This window comes from Lethenteron reissneri, unplaced genomic scaffold (assembly GCF_015708825.2).
Source record: "Lethenteron reissneri isolate LAM-NWPU_2019-01 unplaced genomic scaffold, ASM1570882v1 scaffold_1306, whole genome shotgun sequence".
NCBI classification, from domain to species: Eukaryota; Metazoa; Chordata; class Hyperoartia; order Petromyzontiformes; family Petromyzontidae; genus Lethenteron; species Lethenteron reissneri.
Window position 1 is genome coordinate 9924 of NW_026891010.1, and position 17180 is coordinate 27103.

The 17180-nt window shown below is 49.9% G+C and overlaps 1 protein-coding gene across 1 annotated transcript; it reads right to left on the minus strand.

The window, feature by feature from the left end:
- Positions 1–396: 396 nt before the first annotated feature.
- LOC133361954 (tumor protein p73-like) lies at positions 397–16637 on the minus strand. The gene is made up of 9 exons (XM_061580926.1): positions 16615–16637; positions 15380–15436; positions 14838–15112; positions 7323–7414; positions 6765–6877; positions 4253–4371; positions 3656–3788; positions 2956–3049; positions 397–810 (listed from the first exon to the last, which is right to left on the minus strand). The coding sequence occupies exons 1-9, from the start codon at positions 16635–16637 to the stop codon at positions 397–399; spliced, it is 1320 nt and encodes a 439-aa protein (XP_061436910.1).
- Between the last annotated feature and the right edge of the window lie 543 nt (positions 16638–17180).

A 17180-nucleotide genomic window follows, 5' to 3' on the forward strand; every position in this document is an offset into this window, starting at 1 on the left:
AAGTCACGTAGAATGGAAATAAAATAATAATAAATAAAAACAGACTCTGTCTTCTCGACAGACCTGTTCTTCACCTGAGGACGGCTGCTTGCGTTCTGGCCGAAACGTCGTTCTTTCGGTAAAGTCACGTAGAAGGGAAATAATAAAATAATACAAATAAAACATAAAATAATTCTCACGACGTTTCGGCCACAACGCAAGCAGCCGTCCTCAGGTGGAGAACAGGTCTGTCGACCGTGACTTTACTGAAAGAACCAAGAAGATGAATCCCTGCAGTCACGAAAGCTTTCAATCGAAAGACACCAGCTTATTTACCCCAAGGGCTTTTCATACAAAGTGTATCCCACGGCCCACACAACCTCCCACCATCATCCATCTATCACCCCCCTCCTCTCCTCACTCCAGCCCCTCTTCTTCGATGTCAGAGCATGAAGACAATTTTGGCATCTTGCTCCTGGGCACCTCCAGGCTGCTACTGCCTCCCCAGCTGCCAGCACAAGGAAAGTCAACGGCTTGGCGAGCGTGCGCTCGCAAATTGTATTTGGCAATGCTGCTTTTGCGATACCGATTGCCGACAGAGGACAGATGACTGCCAGAGGGCCGCAGCGCTGGGAACACTTTGGCACGGATGCCGTCCTTGGTGTCGATGCCGTCATCGTCGTCGTCCTCGGAGCTGAGGTGGACTGTCTCTTCACTGGACGAGCGCTGCAGTGTCGTCTCGCTGGAGATCGTGGTGGACACGCCATGCTCTTCGATTCCACTCAATAGCAGTCGCTTTTTGGCTTCTGGGACTCCCAGTTCATCCAAGTCCTAAAATCCAGCGAAACACAGAAAATATGCACACACACACACACACACCAAATTTTGTTCAGCGATACAACATTGATAATTGTTTTTTTACCCTTCTATCTGGCAACAAAACTGACACCTTTTTACAAGGAGTCATGTTTGTATAGACCGCAATACCTTGCAGTCATAATGCAAACAAAAAACATAACTCTGATAATGTATGCACTGTCCTTGAAGTTGATTGGTCCACACCCGAGACAAGTATTGCGGTCTATACAAACATGACTCCTTGTAAAAAGGTGTCAGTTTTGTTGCCAGATAGAAGGGTAAAAAAACAATTATGATATTTTTACTGGCAAATGAGGTTCCCATAGTGTACGATACAACATTCTTCAAATTTCTGACGACGTGTATTCCTCAGAGTAATGTACAAAATCAGTCGGTAGTACTGGTAGGAACCACCTGGTTCCACCAGCCCACAGGGGATTATTGTGTCTGTCCGTCGTGCATCCAAAAATGGGAGGGGTGGGGCTGGGTGGGGAGGGGAGGGTGGGGAGGGGCTGGGTGGGGAGGGGAGGGTGGGGAGGGGAGGGGCTGGGTGGGGAGGGTGGAGAGGGGCTGGGTGGGGAGGGGTGGGGCTGGGTGGGGAGGGGCTGGTCACCCCGTGGTGCCCTTATAAAACTCAACGTTTAACCTACTCACGACGGCTTGTGCCCGGCCCTCACAGTTGGCCATTGACCGAGCAACCCAACGTTCCTACCCGCTCCCTCCGCAGGAGGAATGTGTTTTATTTGTACCCACTACTGGATCAGGACTCCTCAGCCTCCTCACTCGAGCTATGTGACGATCCATCTATCAACTACACACGAACTAATCTCACAACTCGAATCTCTGTGGTGGTCATCCTCTTGGTGATGTGTGCTCTACTTTGGATGCCACTCCAACACCGGTCTTGTTTCCCAGCCACAATGCTGTCCAGTGATGTTCCCTTGCCGAAGCCCATCTACTTTTTTGCAGTTGTCAATGTTTCTTATTTGCATGTTTCGGTATCCACGTGTAATGGGTTCCGGAGACACTTGTAGAGGTAACTTCTTTATTACAATACAACACTCCAACAGTCCTGATACTCTGTTACAGCCTAGGTACACAGCCTAGATACACAGCCTAGGTACACAGCCTAGGTACACAGCCTAGGTACACAGCCTAGGTACACAGCCTAGGTACACAGCCTAGCGACACAGCCTAGGTACACAGCCTAGATACACAGCCTAGGTACACAGCCTAGCGACACAGCCTAGGTACACAGCCTAAATACACAGCCTAGCGACACAGCCTAGGTACACAGCCTAGGTACACAGCCTAGGTACACAGCCTAGGTACACTGCTCTGGCTACGCTCTGGGGTCCTCCGGCTACAACTACCCTAGGGGAGGCTACCTGACCCGACCCAGCCAAGGTGCGGGTCTGGACTCTGGCTTCCTCGGAACTCGCCCTCACAAGGACGTAGAGCCGGGAGTCCCAGAGTCCCACCACTGGCCCTCACAGCGCCCCGGCCCTTACAAGGACAAGCGGGACGAGGGGGTACAGGGTCCTAAGCTGGCTGGCTGGCGGGTCTTGACCTGCGACTGGCCCCAATCGGCCAGGGAGCTGCCCTTTTATGCCTCGTGCCCAACGAGGGGTGGGGTTGTGTGTGCCTCCAGATATCCCACAGAGCGCACACAGCCCCCCCCCCCCGTTGGTGGCGCCAAGGGGTTTAACTGTCTGGGGTGCCTGGGATCCTAGCGCCTGGCGCCAAGAGGCTTAAGTGTCTGGGGTGCCTGGGATCCTAGCGCCTGCCGCCAAGGGCTTCTCTGCCTAGGGTCCCAGAGCCCCCTCTTGTGGCACGACAATCCTCACTACTCACCACTCACCCTCACCACTCACCCTCACCACTCACACTCACCTCTCTCCCTCACCACTCACGCTCACCACTCACCCTCACCACTCACCACTCACCCACACACGTATTAACTCTTTACAAGTTTAATTCCAACCTTCCATCTTCTCCAAGCTTCTTTGTGCATTTTTTTATGTTGCAGAAAAACTTGCACAACTTAAAAATAAATCCCAATCCTGTAAACGTTAAAAAACACGCGTAGTTTGCATGGAAGCGTCCGTAGGAACTTGCCTGTAGAGTAACGTCCATCAGCTGTTGGACACTCGACAATCCACGTGAAGTGAAATTCTCCAAAAACTCCAAGCAGTCGATTTGTTTCAGGAAGCTTGAGACACGAAAAAACAACAACACACAAGGCTCCAAAATGTTAATACCAAATACAAGAAGCACGAACAAGTACTTTGTACGGCTGTATTACATTAACTTGCACATTTTTACTCCGTCAACATTGCGATTAGAAATAACATGTGAAGCAACACTTACATTGCTTGTACTGTATATCCCTATGGAAAATAATGACATTTTTTATTGGAAATCCAAGTGCAAAAATCAGCCCAAACTGCATTACGAACTTTGCGTTTCGATTTAAAGCTTTCGTGACTGCAGGGATTCATCTTCTTGGTTCTTTCGGTAAAGTCACGTAGAAGGGAAGTAATAAAATAATAAAAATAAAACATAATAAAATAATTCTCACGACGTTACGGCTGCTTGCGTTGTGGCTGAAACGTCGTGAGAATTATTTTATCATGTATATTATATTATTATATTATTTTATTATGTTTTATATTTATTATTCTATTACTTCTCTTCTACGTGGTGACTTTACCGAAAGAACCAAGAAGATGAATCCCTGCAGTCACGAAAGCTTTAAATCGAAAAATGACGACGATGTTTAAAGGTGGCGACGATGATGCACCTAACGGGCACTTACTTGTAAAGAGCGTTGCCAGGCTTGCCGCTGTCCGGCAGGGTTCCAAGCCGGGCCCGTGGGTTGTCTCCGTCCGGTGGCCGTGGGGGACCATTGGATCCATTTGCTTCACCCGTCACAACATTCTGTGCAACGCCTGCAACCAGTGGATGAGCATTCGCAATAAAAACATTTACACCTCAACACATATACGAGTAATATTGAATTCATCCTCTTGGTTCTTTCGGTAAAGTCGTCACGTAGAAGGGAAGTAATAAAATAATAAAACATCATAAAATAATTCTCACGACGTTTCGGCCACAACGCAAGCAGCCGTCTTCAGGTGGAGAACAGGTCTGTCGGAAAGACAGCGTCTGACAGACCTGTTCTTCACCTGAGGACGGCTGCTTGCGTTGTGGCCGAAACGTCGTGAGAATTGTATTTTATCGCGTTTTATTTTTATTATTTTATTACTTCCCTTCTACGTGACGACTTTACCGAAAGAACCAAGAAGACTGCGTATCACTGTGGCAAATTGTGTCGCGTCTTTCAATTCTAGCGCATGCCGCCACGTTCCGTGCAGAGAAATGTGCTGCGCCGAGCAGGGAAAGCTTGTGTCACCTGATGAGGAACCTTCGCCGGCACTGGAGGATCCCTGGCTGCCGGCCAAGACTTCCTGTGAACACTCGCTGCCGTGTCGGCTGAGGTTGGACGGCCTGCCACGCAATTCCGTCACGTGTCTGGGAGGGAGAAAAAACCCAAAAAAATAACCCGTAAAAACAAAGTTTTTCACTATAAATACTTTATATGCGTGGCATCGGTTTAATTTTATTTTTTCATTCTAGATTTGAAGCTTTCGTGACTGCAAGGATTCATATTCTTAGGTTTTTTTCGGTAAAGTCACGTAGGTAAAAAATTAAAATTAATAAAAGTCAAATAAAATAAAAACAAAGTTTTTCACTATAAATCCTTTATATGCGTGGCATCGGTTTTATTTTATTATTCATTTCTGTTTTTCTTGAGTAAGAGTTTCATTTTAATCACATTGGTATTTTAAATTAAATATAAGGAAAGTCGTATATAAGGATTATAAGGTTTTCAGTTTTTGTATGATTGTTTATATTGTACATTTTTGTTGTTTTCTTGAATAATTTTCTGTGTTTAGGAAAAATATATGATTGTGTTAGTGAAACGTTTTTTTTTTCCTAAAAAGTGGAAAATTTAGGAACATTTTTTCCACGAAAATTAATTGTCACGCACAACGAGTCTGTGTGTCAGCTCGATTGGATCACGGGAAGTGGGTTAAAAAACGACCGAAAGATTTGCACGGTCGTAAGCGCGCAAGCAAGCAAGAAAGTGAACTTAATATAAAGGATTTAAAAAACTCAAAAAATAGTGGTTGATGCACATGACAACTGCATCTTTTCTCATTGCACAACCTGATGTCAATGAACGACTGCACAGTATTCATAACCAACATGGGAGTTATTTACATTACATAGACAATATTGATATATTGCATAATTTTTGAATATGGAAATCTTTTTTTAGATATTTTCCATTTGGATCATAAGATGGACATGTGCTTAAAGTTAAAATATGAAGATATAATCCACATTCCAATGAGTTAAACTCTGATAATGCCCCACATGCTTATCACAACATCAACTGCAATGCATCTGATCTCATAAGCTAAGTTGGGTTCAGCGTGGGTGACCATCCTATATACATTGCCCACAGCGAGCCATGCACAAATCTCCACCTATGTTGATGCTTCACACCTTTACCAACTCACACATACCAGTCAGGAATTATACAGAAAGTTCAGTGTCCATGCATCTGTCATGCTCAGCATCTCCCATATAGTATGTCAGAGGAAAATATTAATAAAATACAAAAATGTGATCTTGCAAACAAGGATTGCTTTTCCAACATTTCGAATCCAAAATAAAAAAATTAACCCGTAAAAACAAAGTTTTTCACTATAAATCCTTTATATGCGTGGCATCGGTTTTATTTTATTATTAATTTCTGTATTTCTTGAGTAAGAGTTTCATTTTTATCACATTGGTATTTTAAATTAAATATGAAATTTTTTTTTCCTAAAAAGTGGAAAATTTTGGAAACAAATTTTCACGAAAATAAATTGTCACGCACAACGAGTCTGTGTGCAAAATGTCAGCTCGATTGGATCACGGGAAGTGGGTTAAAAAACGACCGAAAGATTTGCACGGTCGTAAGCGCGCAAGCAAGCGAACTTAATATAAAGGATTTAAAAAGCAACACTTTGGTGCATCCAACAGGAAGCCGTTTGTCAATCACGTCAATTGGAACAAACTTCGCAACTGCATTGCTCTAACCGGATGGCAATGACTGCTTGAAAGTAGGTGAGCAAGTGTCACTGTGAAACCAATAGTACCTTCAAATTCAGATTTGTATGTAACATGTCAGATTCCATTATGTAGTTGTGCAGTGTATAATGGAGTAGCAGCTGGAAAATCAAGACAGATTTGCATCACCATGAACATGAATTGAATAATGGCTGTTTGACAGTCGAACAGTCAACAGGCTAGCAAATAGCAGCTTCAAATTAAAATGTCGGTGCAGGATGTCAAATTTTATAAAGCGTTGTCATATGTATTTCGTTGAAATAATACAAAACATTCTCTGTGAATGATTTAAAATGATTTAAAATTAAAACATTATTCGCTAATAATTTGCATATCAAGAGGAATTTAGCATATTTATGGGAAATGCAGGTATGTGATTAGTACTACTCATGCCCATGCATTATGCAGGATTAGCAGCATCAAAGGGAGGGGATATGGAAATATGCTAAATTCCTCTTGATATGCAAATTATTTTGTCAAGGCGCCCTTTCCCCCCCTTCCAACCCAGCTTATATACATGCTCCAAGCGCATGTGCTGTTTCATTCAGACGCTGTCGCCTCGACAGACCTGGTTTTCACCTGAGGACGGCTGCTTGCGTTGTGGCCGAAACGTCCTGAGAATTATTTTATTATTTTTCTTTTTATCATTTTACTACTTCCCTTCTGTTGCTACCATTTAATTACAGCAGCAATCGGGAACTTGTCTCGCACGAGCAGCGATTGTCTATTTCGTGTTCACGTACCGTTGTTGCTGCAGGTTGCGCAACACATTGGCAACATCCTTGGGCAGCATTCGGACCAGCTCCAGGCTTTCCTTGATTTTCTTTAATATTTCAAAATGTTCTCTCCCGTGCACCTACACACATACAGACCGCAGAGCAAATTCTTTAAAACATCAAATGCTTATTGTGAATTCTAGATTTGAAGCTTTCGTGACTGCAAGGATTCATATTCTTAGGTTTTTTCGGTAAAGTCACGTAGGTAAAAAATAAAAATTAATAAAAGTAAAATAAAATAAAAATCACGACGTTTCTATTGCAACACAAGCAATCATCATCAGGTATAAATGAAATAGCAACAAAACATTCTAACCAGAACAACTATAGACAGACATATGAGCAGACAGATATCACCAAGATACATAGAGAGAGAGTAACACAGGTACAGAGAGGGAGATCGTCTCTGTGGAGTGGCCTTAAATAGGCAGAGGGGGCAGTGGCAGAGAGAGGGAGGGTTAGAGACAAAATTAACATGTCAATGAGTGCGGAAAACGAGGAATTTAAACGAAAGCAGGTAACTACCAGGAGGTGAAATATGTCTTCTTGGTCGGATGGCCAATTGCTGCCACAGTTGCTTGAAGTCATCAGCATGTCGTGCACCACTTTCACGCAGCCTGAGGATTTGGTTAAGTGGCAAAAAGCGGACAGGTAAGGCGAGTACACGCAGGGACAATTTCTTTCAGAATAATACATTGAAATTATGTCATCATGGGACCTCCTTTGCCAGTAGCAAAATATACTAATAGGGGTTTTCACCTTTTTTCTGGCAACAAAACTGATACCTTTTGCAAGGAATCATACTTATGTAATGCGGTTGTAAACGGCCCTTCTGAGGCGCCGTCAGGGGGGGAGGAGTTAGGTCACGTGGGGGGCAGAGGGGTTGAGTATAGAAGGAGGGGAACCGGAAGAGCAAGGGGAGTGACGGGGAACCAGGAACAGAGGAAGGCCACGAAGGGCGAAGCGGGGTGTGGCGAGATCGCCACGAACACGGGGGGAGCGAGGATCGGCACCGTTGGCCAGCGGTGACCGACCCGAAGCAGCGAGGAGGCTGCAGTCAGCAGCGGGGCTGCACAGAGAGGGTGGGCAGCGGGTCTGCATACAGTGACAGCCAGAGGGTCTGCACATAGGGGTAGCAGCGGGAGTCTGCATAGGGGTAGCAGCGAGTCTGCAGGGAGGAGGTTACAGTAGATGAAGCAGAGAGTCAGAGGGGAGAGGAAGCTATAATAGCAGTGAATAGCCGGGGGCTACAAATACAGGAGTTATAACAGAGTGCCGTGTGGGTAAAGACGTGAACCTGAATAAAGACACGAAGACAGAGAGAAGTGTTCGAGTCCTTTTATTACACTGGAGTCAGAAGTGAAACGGCATGGCGAAACAACTGAGGAAGAAGAATATCCCATCTCCGGCGTCGGCTTCATCATCGGACGACGACGATCTTCCTCCTGAGGTCGGCTTCACTTCGGCGGAGGGAGAGATCCGTGAGGGCCCGGGTGTGGAGGAGGTTGCCGCTGCGTCCGACCCATCTGCGTTGAAGGACGAAGATTTAAGATGGACCCGGATGGCGGAGCAACTGGCGACCCTAAAAACCGTCATCACGGAGTTGTGTGACCTTGTCACGCCAAGGGCGGCGTTGGAAGGTGATGGTGGTGATCGGCAGGAGCCCGGGTCGTCTTCGATGGCGCCGCCATCGGCCACGCGGCGTGAAGACGCCATCTTGGGCGTGGCGCACCACGGAAGGCGGGAAGCCGCCATTTTGGGGCCGCCACGAGGATCGTCCGCCATCTTGGCGACACCGCGTTGCGACGCCTTGCTGAACTTGCCGCCGGAAGAGTCGGTGACGGACGGAAGCAGGCCAAGGAGCCGCAGTCGTCACCTTACAACTGTTAAGGAGTTCTCCATCGGGGGCGATTGGAGTGCGTTCGCTTGTCGATTTTTGGCGGCGGTACGAACGGCAAGGTGGACGGACGCCGAGGCGCTGGAGGTGCTTCCGACTCTCCTTGACGATGAGTCTGTTCGTTTTTTTCGCTCTATAAAAGCTGCGAAGAAGAAAACATTGCGTGGAGTGTTCGACGAAATGGCGGACGCGTACGAGCCACCGGATGACGCCCATCGCCGCTTCGTGCAGCGGCAACGCGCACCGGAGGAGTCGCCTGTAGCGTACAGGGGCGCCGTGCTGGAACTCGCGATGGCCGCTTACCCGGAGACGGAGCCTGACCTGCTGGAACCTCTCATCTTGGGGAAGATGTTGGAGTTATCCCGGGATCTGGGCATTCCTATGCCGGCGTGCGGTCACGAGAAACTCACGTCCCGGACCGCGGCCAAGTGTTTGGACGCCCAGTTCAATCTCCGCCGCTGGAAACAAGTCACGGCGTGGACGGGCGGTCCTGTCGTCGATGGGGGGGCCGTAGGGTGGGACCCTACAAAGGCCGTGTACGTGCCGGATGCGACCGGCCCAAAGGAGCTGTCGGCCGCCTCCACTCCGTGGCCGGCTCGAAGCGGGCCGGGGCTGCGGGCTCCGCCGCCGGCGCGGCCACGTCGGGACGGGGTGCCTGCTGCGCGCCGACCCGACGTCGACTGTTTCCGCTGCGGCCGTCGGGGCCACTATGCCAGGGACTGCTGGGCCCGGGTTCCGGGGCCGCCCCAGCAGGAGGCCTCGATCGCGGACGTCCCAAAGAAAGACCCTCCGGCACAGGCAAGTCGGTGCACACCAGACACCCGGCAAGGCCTGACACCTCACTCATCGCCGTTGTTGTGCGACGCGGATGTTCTAAAATATGGGAGGCCAGTATCTGCGCCTTGTCGCTCGATAACGCAGTGGCGTAAGTTGGCTCGGCGGGTTGTCGCGGCCGCTACAGGTTCGTCCACTGTACCGGGGTCGATCCAAGGGGTGGACGTGCGTATTTTGGTGGATTCCGGGGCGTCCGCGACCATTATTTCGGATGTCATATTCCATCTTTTGAACATCCCACCGGGGGCCGTGAGGCCGGCTTACGCTTCCTGCATCGCTGCGAACGGGGGTAGTATGGGCATCGTGGGACAGGTGGACGCTAATATTTCTATCGGGGGGGTCTCGGCCTCGGGCGTTGTGTTAATTTCGAGGTCCCTGGCGGTCCCTTGCTTGTTGGGCACGGATTTTTTGGCTAAGATGCCCATTCTAATTAGAATCAATGAAAATTGCATTGAACTACCAGGGGGCCGCAAATTGGCGTTTTTACAGTCCACCTGGGGGCGACCGGCTCCGGTTGCCCAGGTGCAGGCGTTATCGGAAGTTTCAGTTGATATTCCACCTGGCTCGCAGATGCTCATTCCCCTACGATACCGGAAGCCGGTTCCGGGTCGGCAGGGTGCTTGTGGAATTTTGCTGTCGCCGTCCGCCGCTGTTACGGGCGGATTGGCACTGGTGGGGGCGCAAACCATTGTCCGTCCGGATCAACGCCCGTTTTTGCAGGTGTTAAATGCGAGTTCTGAAAGCGTGTGTGTGCCGGCTGGTACCGTTGTGGCACACGCCACTACGGCGTTTACGGCTCAGAGTGACATTCCGGACGGGGGGCTGGTGGGTGGTGTTTCACACGACGGAGGGGTGGACGATCGTTGGATCGCCGAACTATGTGCGGAAAATTCGGCCCTTTCCGCTGAGCAGCGTTGTGCGATTCATAAATTATTAGCGAGCTATTCCGATGTGTTTAGCTCGGACGATTTGGACTTGGGACGCACCTCGCTGCTCTCTCATCACATCGAAACGGGGGACGCGGCCCCTATCCGCTTGAACTCGCGTCGGATGAGTCCGGCTGAGCGTGAGCACGTGCGAGGGGCAGTGGAAGACATGTTGAAAGCGGATATTATATCTCCGTCTAATAGCCCGTGGGGCGCGCCTGTCGTGTTGGTTAAAAAGAAAGATGGTAAATTACGATTTTGTGTGGATTTTCGGAAGTTGAATAAAGTGTCGGTGGCAGATGCGTATCCCCTGCCGCGTATGGACGATTCTCTCGACGCCTTGTCAGGGGCTAAGTTTTTTTCAACGCTAGATCTCTCTTCGGGCTTCTGGCAGCTTCCCCTTGACGAGCCCTCGCGGGAAAAGACAGCGTTCCGTACGCCGCAGGGGTTGTTCCAATTTAACTGTCTGCCGATGGGGTTGAATGCAGCCCCTGCCACCTTTCAGAGATTGATGGAGTTGGTATTGACGGGGTTGCAGTGGGAGACATGTCTCATTTATTTAGATGATATTATTGTCTTCAGCCGCACATTTGATGAGCATTTATTGCGGTTGGAGGCCGTTTTTGCCAGAATGCGTTCTGCTAATTTGAAATTCAAGCCTAAGAAATGTCATCTACTGCAACGTTCCGTTCGATACTTGGGATATATTGTTAGTGCGGACGGGGTGGCCACGGATCCAGAGAAAACTGCGTGTGTCCGGGATTGGGCAACCCCCGCCACGGTGGGTGATGTGCGTCGGTTTTTGGGGTTCGCCTCATATTACCGGAGGTTTGTTCCGAATTTCGCTACTATCGCCAGGCCTTTGCATCTCCTTACTGGGAAGGGGCACAAATTTGTGTGGGGACCGCCGGAGGAGGCGGCGTTTCGGAGCCTGCGCGATCTACTGGCTACTGCGCCGACGTTGGATTATCCGGACTTTGAACATCCCTTCATTCTGGATTACTGATGCGAGTGACACCGGGATTGGGGCGGTGTTGTCCCAGTCAAAAGGTGGTGTTGAGCGTGTGGTGGCGTACGGGAGTCGGGTTTTGTCTCCCGCGGAAACTCGTTACTGCGTCACTCGCAGGGAACTTTTGGCTATTGTGTATTTTCTCCGCCAATTTCGACCGTATCTGTACGGTCGGTCGTTTATTGTCCGAACGGACCATGCGGCCTTGCAGTACGCTCTTAAGATGGACCAGCCATCCGGACAATTGGCGAGATGGCTGGACACGTTGCAAGAATTCTCCTTCCAAATTCACCATCGGAAGGGTGTGCGTCACGCTAACGCGGACGCACTGTCCAGGTTGCCGCAACAATCCCCTTGTGCGTGTGCGTCGGGGACGCATAGGTGTGGACCGGCTCAGCCCCCCCCTCAGCCTGTCGCGCGGGCAGTGGATGTTCTCGAACCTCCGCTTACACCGGGACCGGTTGAAGGGGGACCGGCCGACGGGATTTTGCGTCTTCCAAGGTCTGTGTGGATTCGGGAGCAAATGTTGGACGATTCTTTGGTGTCGTTACGGAAACGAACGGAGAGGGCGGGTAAGGAAGTCGGTGCGGGTGGTAATTCGGAAACTGCTCTCCGAGATGGGTTACTGATGTGGAGGGAAGGGATACAGGAACACTGGCGTCTCGTTGTGCCCGCGTCATTGCGCTATGAGCTGATTAGATCTTTGCACTGTGACACACTTTTACACCTGGGGGTGCAGAAAACCCTATTGACGCTGCAACGAGACTATTATTGGCACGGCATGACGACGGATGTCGTCGGTCACGTTCGCGCGTGTCCCGATTGTGCCCGCCGTAAGCCGCCTAAACATCCATATGTTCCGCCGATACAATCGATTAAAGTATCTCGGGTTAATGAGCTGGTGGCGTTAGATATTTTGGGACCCTTTCCGCCATCAGCTAAAGGGAATAAGTATTTACTGGTGGGGGTGGAGTACCTCTCTCGCTGGCCGATGGCCTGGCCCTTGCCTGACCAGTCAGCGGCGTCTATCACTGACGCCTTTCTATTTGGGTATGTAATGGACAAAGGGGCTCCGGAGAGGCTCCTTACGGATCAGGGACGTAACTTTTCGTCTAAATTGTTGGGGGAGGTGTGTGCGGCTCTTGGAACTAAAAAGATATGGACGTCCCCCTACCACCCGCAAACGGATGGTATGGTGGAACGGTTGAATCGGACTCTGTCCGCCATGCTGTGCCATACAGTCGGGGAAAACCAATCTGATTGGGATTTGCATATCCCTGGGGTGCTTTCGGCGTATCGCATGACGCCGCACGCGGCTACTGGATACTCGCCGTTTTTCCTTATGTACGGCCGTGAGAACGTGCCGCCGATTCATGACCAGTTGGGAACCGGTGCGAGGGGGCCTGTTAAGCCTCTTCCTGAGTATATTAAGGACAACGTTCGGCGTGTCGCTGAGGCGAGGGAAAATGCCCGCATGGCTACTGCCAAGGCTCAGGCCAGGAATGAGCGGTGTGCCCGACGTTCAAAGGGGGAGTGTCCCTGGAAAAAGGGGGACCTGGCCTGGCTTCATTGCCCACAGGTGCGGCCAGGTACATCTCCTAAACTACATCGACCTTGGCAGGGTCCGGTCCGCCTCATTGAGGTTCCCAACCCACAGTCGGCGCGTGTTCAGGTTGGTGCACGGCGTTGGTTCGTGCACACGTCCCGGTTGAAGCCATACATTGCCCCACGGCCGGATGCGTCATCTCCCGAAGTTGCCTTGCCGGGGTCTGTTGCTGCCGACTCGACCTTGCCTGTGTCTGCTGACCTTGCGAGAGCGCCTGTCGTACCCTTCACAGACAATCCGGCCGTGACAGCGCAGGGAGGAGGACCTTCCGCTTGTGGGACGCCGACCGGAGCCGCAGAACCCACGGGACCTGCAGCTCTTCCTATCCCTCCGCGGACGCGAGTACGGGATGTTTCTGGACGCGAGCGGGACAGTGGCGGGCCTCCAATGGCGACGGAAGAACTTGCGCCCGTCGCCCCTAAAACCCTTCCACGTTCCCGCTCGGCGGGTGGGCCGCCGACCGTCCGGGACGGCCCGGCTACCCGTACTCGCTCGAAATCCCTCACGTTTCGTTAGATTGTGTTGTGTTGTGTTATTGTTATAATGTTCTTCAATGCTTCGTGTCTTTTTGCGTGTTGGCCCTTTACACCCGCATTGCTTTTCAGGTTGCAATTCAGCCGAGGTCGGCTGGATTTTCTTTAGGGGGGAGGGTGATGTAATGCGGTTGTAAACGGCCCTTCTGAGGCGCCGTCAGGGGGGGAGGAGTTAGGTCACGTGGGGGGCAGAGGGGTTGAGTATAGAAGGAGGGGAACCGGAAGAGCAAGGGGAGTGACGGGCGAACCAGGAACAGAGGAAGGCCACGAAGGGCGAAGCGGGGTGTGGCGAGATCGCCACGAACACGGGGGGAGCGAGGATCGGCACCGTTGGCCAGCGGTGACCGACCCGAAGCAGCGAGGAGGCTGCAGTCAGCAGCGGGGCTGCACAGAGAGGGTGGGCAGCGGGTCTGCATACAGTGACAGCCAGAGGGTCTGCACATAGGGGTAGCAGCGGGAGTCTGCATAGGGGTAGCAGCGAGTCTGCAGGGAGGAGGTTACAGTAGATGAAGCAGAGAGTCAGAGGGGAGAGGAAGCTATAATAGCAGTGAATAGCCGGGGGCTACAAATACAGGAGTTATAACAGAGTGCCGTGTGGGTAAAGACGTGAACCTGAATAAAGACACGAAGACAGAGAGAAGTGTTCGAGTCCTTTTATTACACTTACATTAACCACAATACTTGCAGTCAAATGCAAACAAAAAACAATACTCTGATAATTTATGCATTGTCTTTGAAACTGATTGGTCCACACCAGAGACAGCTTTCTTTAGAGCCTAGTCTCATATGGTGTTCGACCAGATGACGCCAAAAGGCGTCATCATGGGACCTCCTTTGCCAGTACCAAAATATACTAAAATATAGGGGTTTTCACCTTTTTTCTGGCAACAAAACTGACACCTTTTGCAAGGAATCATACTTACATTAACCACAATACTTGGCGTCATCTGGTCGAAAACCATATGAGACGAGGCTCTAAAGAAAGCTGTCTCTGGTGTGGACCAATCAGTTTCAAAAACAATGCATAAATTATCAGAGTATTGTTTTTTGTTTGCATTTGACTGCAAGTATTGTGGTTAATGTAAGCATTATTCCTTGCAAAAGGTGTCAGTTTTGTTGCCAGAAAAAAGGGGAAAACCCCTATTAGTGAAATTATATAATTTACAAAAACCTCAAATGTGTCTTAATAGCTAGACAGCACGTGTGTGTGAACAAGGGGCAGTCAAAGTGATCACCTTGGGAGTTCGTATCAGAAGCCGCCTTTCCACTCGGTCGCTGACTGCTGCCAGAAGACACCTTAGGCACTTGTGGGGTGTGCTCAACTGGCTGAGCCTGTGGAGACTGACAAGTCTGGGTTACTGCCTCTGCCAAGGCAGGAGGATACTGCTGCACAGACTGAGCTGCATTCTGCATGGTGAGTGAAGGAGCCTTCCAATTGTTTGGAGACTGCTGCTGCTGCTGCAGCTCCTCATCGTCATGATGCATGCACCGCTCGTCCATTTTGATATCTTCGAGATTTGAAGCTTTCACGACTGCAAGGAATCATACTCTTAGTTTTTTTCGGTAAAGTCACGTAGGTAAAAAATGAAATTAAAATAAAATAAAAATCACGACGTTTCGGAAGCAACACAAGCTTCCGTCTTCAAGTGATACAGATATTTGGCTGTGACAGTTTCACCTGAAGACGGAAGCTTGTGTTGCTTCCGAAACGTCGTGATTTTTATTATTTTATTTTTATTAATTTTTTATTTCATTCTTCACCTACATTTTTACATCTCTCCCCGGCGAAACACACACTCGGGTCTCGCAGCAGAATCGGCCCAGTACCTGGCCACTAAAACAAATAGGCAGAAAACAAATGCATTAAAACAATTTTTTTATGGGCAGCCATTGTAAGGCATGTTTTTACTTAACCCGCCAAAACAGAATTTCAAGAAATTACAGGAAAAGATAAAATAGTTTAAAAACATTACAATGTCTCTTCAACCACGACTATAGAGACATGGTAATCGCAATAATTGTACACTTAGACATTTTCAATGTTCAGCCCTATAAAACTGGCAGCAGACATTGTATGTAGCTAGGGTTCCCAAGTTTCGTACATAACAGGATAAACTCCACACCCTCAAAATGGGGGGTTCCCCAAGGCTCTGTACTAGGTTCCCTGCTCTTCACAGCCTACACTTCCCCGATCGGCCGGCTCATTGCAAGCTTCGGTGTTAAGCATCACTCATACGCGGATGACACGATTATATTCACCGCCATCGATTCTAGCAATGCATCTGGATTCGAGAGGCTCTCGGAATGTACCACCGCCATGCAACAATGGTTCACTGCACACAACCTAGCCCTTAATCCGAAAAAGTCAGTGGCCATCATGTTAGGTACCAAGTGTAACGGGTTCCGGAGACACTTGTAGAGGTAACTTCTTTATTACAATACAACACTCCAACAGTCCAACTCTCCAACAGTCCTGATACTCTGTTACAGCCTAGGTACACAGCCTAGCTACACAGCCTAGATACTCTACTCTGGCTACGCTCTGCAACTCGCCCTCACAAGGTCGTAGAGTCGGGAGTTCCAGAGTCCCACCACTGGCTCTCACAGCATCCCAGGGTCTTCAGATGGCTGGTCGTGGGTCTTGGGTCTTGAGTTACAACTGGGCCCCGATCGTCCAGGGAGCTCTCCTTTTATGCCTGGTCTAACGAGGGGTGGGGCCGTGTGCGCCACCAGACATCCCACAGAGCACACACAGCCCCCCCCCCCCCGTTGGCGGCGCCAAAAAGGCTTAAGCGCCTGGGAACCCAACGCCTGGTGCCCAGAGGCTTAATAGTCTGGACCCTCTGGGAACCCAGTGCCTGGCACCCAGAGGCTTAAGCGTCTGGACTTGCCTGGGATCCCAGAGCCCCCAGCAGCCCCTCCCTTCTTATGTCACTACACAAGCAACGTCTCAATTCAGCAGCACTCCCCACACACATACACATCTTCGGTCACATCAACAAGTTCACCGACCACTTCAGGTACCTCGGTATCATCCTCGATTCAACTTTATCCTTCGACCGTCAAACCAACCATATCATCAGCTCATGTAACTTTCACCTGAAGGCTCTTAGACACATACGTCCTCTCATCTCTACTGAAATTGCCAACACTTTGGCATGTTGCATAGTTGGGTCTCGCCTTGACTATTGTAACTCCGTCCTTGTCCGGACCTCCGCTGGCAACCTAAGGAAGCTTCAAAGACTACAAAATAACCTAGCACGCGTCGTCATTGCCCACACTCATCCCCGCCTCGACTCACTAGCTCGTCTCCGCGCTCTCAACTGGCTCCCCATTGCCAGTAGGGTCACATACAAGACCGCCTGCCTCTGCCACAATGCCTTCATATCCGCCTGCCCGCCATATCTTTCTTCATTACTGACAACTTGCAGCTCAGCACACGGCAGATGCCTGCGCAGCGCGACTCACGACCTCCTCTCGATACCAAGATCCAGGATGGTCATCGTGTCTACGCGCCGCTTCTCGGTGGCAGCCCCAACAGTCTGGAACGATATCCCTCTGCACATTCGCAGCATCAC